The sequence below is a fragment of the Trichosurus vulpecula genome, chromosome 6, assembly GCF_011100635.1.
Source record: "Trichosurus vulpecula isolate mTriVul1 chromosome 6, mTriVul1.pri, whole genome shotgun sequence".
In the NCBI taxonomy this organism is placed as follows: domain Eukaryota; kingdom Metazoa; phylum Chordata; class Mammalia; order Diprotodontia; family Phalangeridae; genus Trichosurus; species Trichosurus vulpecula.
This window is the reverse complement of record NC_050578.1, coordinates 246913915-246923208: the sequence shown is the minus strand read 5'-3', so window position 1 is coordinate 246923208 and position 9294 is coordinate 246913915. Positions and strand designations below refer to the sequence as shown.

General features: G+C 45.0%; 1 protein-coding gene across 3 annotated transcripts in view; it reads left to right on the top strand.

Annotated features, from left to right (window-relative positions):
- The first annotated feature begins 1193 nt into the window (after window positions 1-1193).
- Window positions 1194-9294, top strand: part of PAMR1 (peptidase domain containing associated with muscle regeneration 1) — an 85312-nt gene continuing 77211 nt past the window's right edge. For 2 of the 3 annotated variants that reach the window (XM_036765691.1, XM_036765693.1), the window contains exon 1: window positions 1194-1407. In XM_036765691.1, coding sequence (XP_036621586.1) covers window positions 1335-1407 — 73 coding nt within the window. In that variant the 5' untranslated portion in view covers window positions 1194-1334. Of the gene's footprint in view, window positions 1413-9294 lie in introns of all 3 variants that reach the window. The other variant, XM_036765692.1, reaches the window with a different exon arrangement.

Here is a 9294-nt window from a genome sequence, read left to right as displayed (position 1 = left end):
CCTAGAGGACCACATGTAGCCTTGAGGCCACAGGTTCCCCACCTCTGGTCTAGTTAGTATAAACATTGTCTTTCAACAGGAAACAAATCTGTTCTTCCCAGGGTGAGAAAAGGCCCAAGCAGTACATCTGTCTTAATGGAATTCCTGCCTTCCCTGGACTTTGGTTGAGGCTTCCAACATAATCAGTCACCTGGAATCCTGAAGAGAGGAACCAGGCAGGGAGGGATCAGGTGAGATGATCAGCTTAAACGGCCAGGGGTCCAGGCCACAATGCTGTGCAGGACTAAAGACGCTGAATTTAGAACATGTATTTAAAACTGGAAGGAAAATCAGAGACCACCTAATCCAAAGCCCTCAGAGCACCAGAGTTTGAATTTCAATCCTACTGCTTCCTGGCTGACTGCCTTAGGTTTTGCTGTTCAGTCCTTTCAGACTTTTAGCACACTAATACTGTTCATGAGTTTTCTTGGCAGAGATACAGGAGTGAGCTGCCATTTCCTTCTCTGGTGGATTGAGGCAAAGGTAAGTGACTTGCCCAGGGTCACACAACTACTAAGTATCTTAGGCTGGATTTGAACTCAGGTCTTCCTGACTCTAGGCCCAGTGTTCTACTCACTAAGCCACCGACTTGCCTCCAAGTCTCTGTTTCCTCGTGGAGGTCGGACTAAATGGCCCCTAAGGTCCCTTGCAGCGCTAAATCTGGTATCCCGAGGTCCGGCCTGTTCTTAGCACACCCCGGCAGGAGTAAGCCTGTAATTAGGCTCCTCATTCAGTCACTGTCGGAGAATGTGGGTTATCACAAACACATGTCTGCCAGAAGCAAATCTGCCCGGCTGCTCCCGGGCGGCTGGGGGAGCGGGTAGACAGTGGGGTGGGGGTTCCCACCTGTCCCAGCCCCTCGCCGGCTGCCCGCTTTTCCGTGGGGCGTTGCCCCCAGGAGATGAGAGCATCCCGGATGGTAAGGGAGAAGCACAGTGGGGACGAGAGCAGCCCAGAGGAGACGGAAGCCTCCTGGGAATGCAAGCTTGGTCTGTGCCTTCCCGTCCTACTCCAGCCTGGGTCCTTCCCCACCACGCCCCCACCGATGGGGGCAGCAGCGCCTAGCCAAGCCCGGAAAGGGTTAAGGCAGCAGCCGCGGAGGGAGGCTTGGACTGACGTTGCTCTGGCTGAAGGTAGTTCCCCTCTGATGAGGATGGGAGAGCCCAGTTTTCGCTGAAACCCGAGCTTCCTCTTAGCCAGGGCTTGGTGTGGTCCCAGGCAAAAGCCAGTCTCCCGCCTGCCTCTGCCTGGAGCCAGAGCCCCAGCAGTCCCACAGTGCGCCGGCCCCGGGAAGGATGGAGCTCGCCTTCTGGACCCAAGCGGGGCTCACTTTGGTGCAGCTTCTTCTCATCTCCTCCTTGCCAAGAGGTACTGTAAGTAGCAGGGTAGGTTGGCAAGTGTGCAGAACTCCCTCCCAAGGAGGGGGCATTTCAGCTGGTGCTTCAGGGCAGAAAGCCCGGCTCCAGAATTGGGATGAGAGCGCTGGAGGCAGTGAGGAGGGGGCAGAGAAGCGAATCTTTGTTTTTGTCTATTGATGACGCTGAGGGATGTAATGTATGCGGAGGGGGCTCCATTGCTTTGTAAGGTCCGAGCTGTAAAACTCAGGAAAGACACGGATTCCTTCACTTCTACAGGTGTGTGTTGGCGTGGGGTGAGGGTGCCCTAGTTGCTACGTCTGCCTTGTTTTTCTCTGTTGTTAACACATGACAACACAGGATGATTTGGGTTTGGGTTCTTAGCTCTGATTTGTAAAGGAGTAGGTAGATACCTTAAGAAAGTGGTTCCTTCAGAAAGAAAACACAGGAAGGAAATAAAAAAAGAGAAGGGAGGAAGAGAAGCAAAATTTAAAAGTAGAGAGGAAAGCCAAAGACAAAAAGAGAGAAGAAAGAAAAGACAAAAATATGGAAGGAAAGAGAAAATGAAGGAAAGAGAAAAAAGAGGGAAGGAAAGACAAAAAGAAGGGAGGAAAGACAAAAAAGAGAGGAGAGACAAAAAGAAGGAAAGACAAGAAGGAGGAAATGCAAAAATAAGGGAAAAGTCAAAAGAAAAAGAGAAGAAAGGAAGGAAAGACAAAAATTAATGAAGGAAGGAAAGCAAAAAAGGAGAGGAAGGAAGAAAAAGGAATAAATACAAAGAAAAAGAATGAAGGAAAGAAGAAAAGAGGGAGAAGGCAATCAGAAAAAAAGAAGGAAAAAAGTAAAAGGAAAAAGGAAAGGAAAGAGAAAGAAGGGAAAAGGAGGGAAAAAGGAAAAAAATCAGGGAGAAAGAAAGACAAGTTATATTTTGATGATATTCTCTTCATCTTTCAGCAAAGCTTCAACTAAACTTTTCATTTAAAGGCAGAGTGGATGGTGACTAATAGTTTAACTTCAGGTTTTTTAAAACCCTCATCCAGAAGGTTTTGTGTTCCTTGAGGGAGTAAAAAGTACACCTTGAGTGTGTGGCTACGCTCAGTGCTTAGTTTTTGATCACTTCAGCAGCCTCATTTTTCAAACACTGGCTCCTAGCCTTGGGCTTGTCATACCATTTTTCTCTGAGGAGAGAGGGGCAAGCTAGATCTCCAAGAAGATGCTTGGACAGACTCCATGTGAAAGGTTCCCTGAGTATTGGGGAGCAGCTGAGCCCCTTCTGGGCACAGAAGCAAAAGAGGGATAAGCTTTCTATGTGCTCACATTTAAGGACAAGCAGCATGAGGGGGACGGTGAAGCATCTCTCCCAGCATACTCCTCGGTGGTCTAGCCTTGACTTATCAGAAGGCCTCATGGGCAAACCTTGAACAAAAGCTTGACTCATTAGAGGTTCACCCAGGGGGTCATGAAGGTACTGAATTATTGCATTCTGTTGACTCACCTGGATTTGCTTGTCTTGAGAGTAGAATAAATTAATATGCACACAGACACTGTGAAAGACAGAAAGACACACATAGAGAAAGAGGCAGAGAAAGACAAAGAGCTATAGAGAGATACACAGAGAGGGACACTGAGCAGAAACAGTGATAGAGACAAAGAAACAAATAATGGCATTGAGAATTCATTATGCCAGGGAAAGAAAAAGCGATGGTAAAACCTCATCCATTAGGGAATGTCAGTAAAAAGGGAGTATAATAGGGTACAGAGGAAGGGGGTACTGAACTGACAGCCACAAGGCCATGTTCTAGTTCAGCCTTGCAGTGGTAGCTAGATGGCACAGTGGGTAGAGCTCTGGGCCTGAGTAAGAAAGTTCAAATCTAGCCTCGGACACTTACTAGCCATGTGACTCTGGGCAAGTAATTTAATCTCTGCCTGCCTTAGTTTCCCCAAATGTAAAGTGAGAGTAATAACAGCACCAACAAGACTGTTTGAGTCTCTAATGAGATAATATCCATAAAGCACTTATCCTGACACAAGCTGACAAAAGAACTCAGACACGTCTTTCCCCAGGACTCAGTTCCCCCTTTTGTAAAATGAAGAGGTTGGCCTAGATGTGGTCTAAGGGCTTTTCCAGCCCTGACACTTTCTGATGCAGTGTCAGGTAAAAGCATGAATAAATAAAACCCACTTCTAATTCCCAGTTCATTTTTTTTACCTCCAACCTCACCTCTGACTAAATCTTTCTGAGTCACTAACAAGTTGGCAGAATGGATTCACTTGAATTTTTGTATCCTTTTGTCCTTCTTCTTAACTGCATTGGGAAGAGGGCTAGTGAGGGAAGGAGTCAAAAGGTAGTAGCTGCTGAAGAAGGAGAAGAATCAGCCCACATCCTGGATCCACAGCCCTAGTAATCAAAATGACTTTGTTGAAATTGGTGAGGACTAAGTTCTGACTTGAGATGAATTCTTGGCGGGTGAACAAAGCTCTGAACCTGGTGTCATGGATGCCTGGGTTCACATCCCATCTCTGACACCAGTTAGTCAGCCCTGGTCAAATTCCACCTTAACTTCAGCTTGGAACTTCTATATATATACTCTTTGCAGTCCCTACTTAATCATAGGTGATGGAGGGAGTTCTCATATGGGGAGTTTCCCACACTGACAAATTCAATTAACCAATTGTTGATAATTTACTAAAATGCTACCTCCTGCTCTCCCACTCTTAGCTACCAATACCCTCTTCCTGTAACTGAATATCTCTTTTGCATTTATTTTGTATATGTAAACTCCTTGGGGACAGGGATTATATGTCTTCTGTCTTTACATCCCTAGCTCACAGTCAGCATTAAATAAATGCTTGTTGATTGATTGCTATTAAGTGCCTACTATATGCCAGGCACTTTGCTAGACCCTGAGGATATAAGTATAAAAGTGAGATGACTCCTACCTTCATTTCAGAGCTTTCACACTGAGATTAGTCATATTTCTTTGGGACAAGTTCTAATGGATGGTTAAATGTGGACAGACACACTATAAATAGCTAAGGTAGTATCATTCCCTACCCCCATCATTTAGGAATAATTCACATGCCTGAAGATCCTCCTGATACTTCCTTTCAATGTCTACATCAAACCAGAACCTGAGAAGAGAATACCCTTTTGGATCTTGACAACTCCTCATGAATGTTTCAGAGTGGCCCCTTCTTCTCTAGGTCAGGTATGCCTTTGTTTTGTTTTCATGAGGCAGTAGGTAGGTGAGATGTCTCATATAGCTCCAATCAACCAACCAACCAACCAACTCCAACTCTTCATTCTTTAACTAGACCAGGATCTGAAAAACTCATTTATTCCTGACCCAAGAATCTCTTCCACCTTCTGCTATAGAAAATTTGCAAGGGAGGATCCGTTTCATCTTGGCAGCCAGAGCTGCTAATCCTAGCAGAGAAGAAATTCACGTGTTTTGAAAGGATGTTGTAGCTATCGGGCATCCCAACCCAGATGGATGAAGAAGCTTCATGGAAAAGGAAAATCCAACTTGGAGCAGTCCCCTCCCAGGGAGAATTTGAGAATCTAGTGTTGGCGAGGAGACCTACACTGACCCTGTTTAATGATTTTTTTAAAAGATCTGATGAGTTGTAAACATTCTCCAGGGTTCTGGGAGGAGACTGGTGGAATAACACAGCCACATGACATTTGCTGGACAACGAGAATGAAAACAATAGGTCAAATGATAACATAGCCATGCGAGTACACCCAGCTCAGAAACACAGCTCTGCTGAGTAGTCTGAGCTCTGCCAAGGTTACTCTCTCTAATAGGAAAACCTCATTTTGAATATGCCCCACTTGGGAATTCTTCTTAATATGGATAATGTTGAAAGTGTGGCTTCCAGGGCAGACATTAGCTTGCTGGAAAAAGACCTGAATTCATCTCCGGGGCGGGGGGTGGGGGGGAATATGAAACACAGAAGGTTAGTGGGCAAAAGAAAGAAGCCTCCTGAGGAGGAATGTGGGAAGAGGACAAGGGGCAGCCCTGGCCAAGAAATGAGCTGTCAGCTTCTAATGTATCATAGCAGCAAAGTCTCAAGAGTGATCCAGGAATGGAGAGCCTTCATTGTAGGGGTGGGGGTGAGGACGGGAACTTCCCCCGAAAATCCACTTCTGAAAGCTCCCAACTCCATCAACTTTGCCATAACTTAATCTTTCAGGAATGGAATTTTAGAACTGGAAGGGACCTTAATGCCCCAACCCTTCCCAAAAGACCTTGTGTTTATTTTACATATACTTTACAAAGAGAGACAGATGTGGAGTAGGGGATAGGGAGCTGACCTTGGAGTCAGAAGATGTGGAGTCAAGTCTTGCCTCTGAAACATACTGACTTTGTGACCCTGGGCATGTTACTTGGTCTCTTAAGTGTCCTGGGCAAGTCTCCAAGATTTTAAGTTTCAGAGCAGGGTTAATTGGTACTGATGCAGGGAATTTCCTCACTGGCAGATTCCTATGCCAATGAAATCAAAAGTTCAGTTAAAATGACTTATATAAATTAATAAGCATTTGTTAAGTGCCTACTATGTGCTGAATACTGTGCTAGGTGTTAGGGGTATAAATACATGAATGAAACTGATTTTGTCTTCAGTGATCTTAGACTCTATCTGGGAAGATGATCCCCCAGCAGCTAGGAGAACCAGGGATGACTTTGTATATGTTGTATATGCCCACCAATGTCTGACATGGAGTATGTGCTTAATAAATGTTCATTAATTGATTGATTAAAAACTAGGGGTTCTTCACCTGTGTGAACTAGTTTTAAAAATATTTTGATGACCGTGTTTCAATATAACTGGTTTCCTTTGTAATTGTCTTTATTGTATGTATTTAAACATATCATTCTGAGAAAGGGTGAATACATTCTTCCAAACTACTCCTCACTTTCCCCGAATGACCTTGGGCCATAACCTCTAACCAAGATGAAGAACTCTGATTTAGTCTCATTCCTTTTTACAGATGAGGAAAGTCAGGCTCAGAGAATTGAAATGCTTCTCAGGGGCTCAACAACTTGTTAGTGGCAGAGGCACGATGAGATACCTGGTCTTCTGGTGTCTGGCCCAGGGCTCTGCCCGGTGTAGATGACTGTAGTAGCTTGTTAGCAACTGTAAAATGCTTTACAGGTATCATCTTTTTTCCCAGCTTGCATCACCCTGTTAGGTAGGTGCTTTTATTATTCCCTTGTAGAGGGTGGGACTGAGGCTCAGAGAACATTAGTGGCTTACCCAGCATCACAGAGCAAGTAAGAGTCTGAGGCTGGGTTACAACCCAGGTCTTCTTCCTGGCTGCAAATCCAATGCTTTTTTCAGCACACCAGCCTGCACCCCTTTCTGTACCACGGACACCTCCACTGCATGATTTGGGAGCAGATAATGGACCCGTAAATCCAGTGGAGTCTTTAGGACTGGGCTGCTGAAAACATGGGACTTCATCCATACCATTGAGTTATTCTCGACGCCACTGGCTCAGCTGCGTCGGCTGAAAGTGACAGATGAATTATATTTCCAGGGAAGCGAGCCCGTGGTCCTCCACCCAGATGTTGGACTGCAGGCAAAAGGGAACTCGTTTCTATATTTCCAGCTGGGTGGAATGAGGATAGGAAAAACTAGCTGGCTGGGAAGAAGCGATGGAATAGCCAGAACTCACATGCATTATCTCATTTGATTGTGATGACCACCCTGTGGGTGATGAGGGTACTGCAGCCATAATCATTCCCATTTCACAGACGAGGAGACTGAGGCTCAGAGATCCTCCAAAGTCGCAGAACTAGCAGGTATCTGAGTTGGCATTAGACTCAATGACCTTTAACATCCTTTCCAGCTTTAAATCTATGATTTTAGGGTTATTAAATACAAGGCACTGTTGTTCAAGTCTGGTTGGGGAGACTGGACATGGACATAAAGAGCCTCTGTTCTCTTGAATTGTTACCTTATTTAAAGGCCAAACAAGTGGACTTGGAGCAAATAAAAGGTGAAGAGGCAGTGTAGTGTAATAGAAAGAGTCCTGAATTTGGAATCAGAAGACATGGTTTTGAATCCTGACTTTGTTATGTTACTTACTACCTGGGAGACCTTGGATAAGTCACTACCTGTCTGGGCTTCTGTTTCCACATCTGAAAAAGGAGTGGGCTGGACTCAGTTAACTCTAGAATCTCTTCTAGCTCTAAACGTATGATCTTACTTAGACTATCCAGCCCTGGACTGAGAAACGTGAAGAATCTATTACCTTTTACAGAAGCGCTGTTGAAAAGCAGGAGCACTGAGACTCCTGGTATCACCCTTTCCCTAAAGGAGAGGAAGAACTCAGAGTTTATGTGTTCCCTTACTGAATTGGAGGGTCCAGGGTTAGGCAGCCAGCTGGAAAGGCGGGACCTGTGACTTTACTGGCAGAAATGCTGCCCAATTGGAAGCCTGGTCTCAGTTTGAGGAATTCTATTCCTCAGAGCTCCAAAGTGTTGACCAAAGCCCTTGAGTAGAAAACGGAGGAACTGAAGTCACTAAGGACAAAAACCTCAGACCCATAAGCAAAACAACCCGAAGCATTAAGGAACCTGGCCAGCAGCATTTGTTTGCTTTGGCTGTCAGGGCTGGCTAGAGACATTGGCTTCCCCCAGGAGATCTCACTTTCTCTTGCTCCTCTCCAAGGTCTATCTCCCCTTTTCCCCTCTGCCTTGCCTTCTGTGTTATATTTGGATTCCTACCTATCCTTTTGGGTCCAAAGCATATGCCATCTTCTATAGGAAGCCTTCCTTGGGCTATTACAAGGAATATTTTTAGCTTTGTTCTACTTGGACCCTGGTTCTGCCCAAACAGGTGGAAACTGCAAACAAGACAATTTGGATCAATGGGCTAGAGACTCTCCTAACCAATTGAACTATTTCAAAGAGGAATAGACTGCTCGGGAGTCCTCCAGGTAAAGGCTGTGTGACTGGTCTGTTATAGATGGGATTCCTGTTCATTCTGAAACTTATCAGCTGTGTAACCATGGGCAAGTTATTGGATTTCTCTGAGCCACAGCTTTCTCACCTATAAAATGGGTTTAATAACATTAGCCTCAGAAGGAGACCATGAAGATTGAATTAGATTATAAATACAAAGTGCCCTGCCACCTTAAAGCACAATGTAGAGTGGGTAAAGATGGAACAGACCTTTGAGGTCATAGTCCAACTCCCTCATTGTACAATTGAAGAAACTGAGACCCAGAGAAGTTGTTCCTTTGCCCGAAGCTACACAGGTGGCAGAGATTTGAACCCATAACCTCTGTCCCCAAATTCAGTGCTCTTTCTACTGCCCCACATTGCTCTAGAAAATAAAGACATTACTCGTTGGGACCTTTTCCGGGCTAGTGTACGCAGATGTCATACTTCTGGAAACCATATCTTAAAATGATAGATCTAGGTACATGACTAGTTAGGTTGGTTCTGCCGTCCAGAAATGGGATACTGTAGTCTAGCACTCAGCCCATTAGTTTCGTCTTTTCCCCCTCCTTTCTTCCTATAGGAGCAGTGGTAATAGGGTCTCTTCATTCCAATATAATCTCAGCACCTAAGATGATTCAGAAAGAATGGAAGCTGTAAGCTTTTCAAAGGGTCATTCAATTACAAGCACAGCTGGACAAAGGATGGGAGCCTTGTGACTGGACAATGATTCTGGTGGAAAAGGTTTGAAGGTTTTAGTGGATGGCAAGCCATCAGTATGGCCCCAGAGGGTAGAACTAGGGACAATGGGTAGAAATTGTAAAGAGACAGATTTGTGGCTCAAATTGAAGAAAAACTTAATGATTAGAGTTTGACTCAAGTGGAATGGGCCACCTTGGGAAGAACTGAATTCCCTCTGGCAGAGGTCTTCCCATAGCATCTAGATGTCA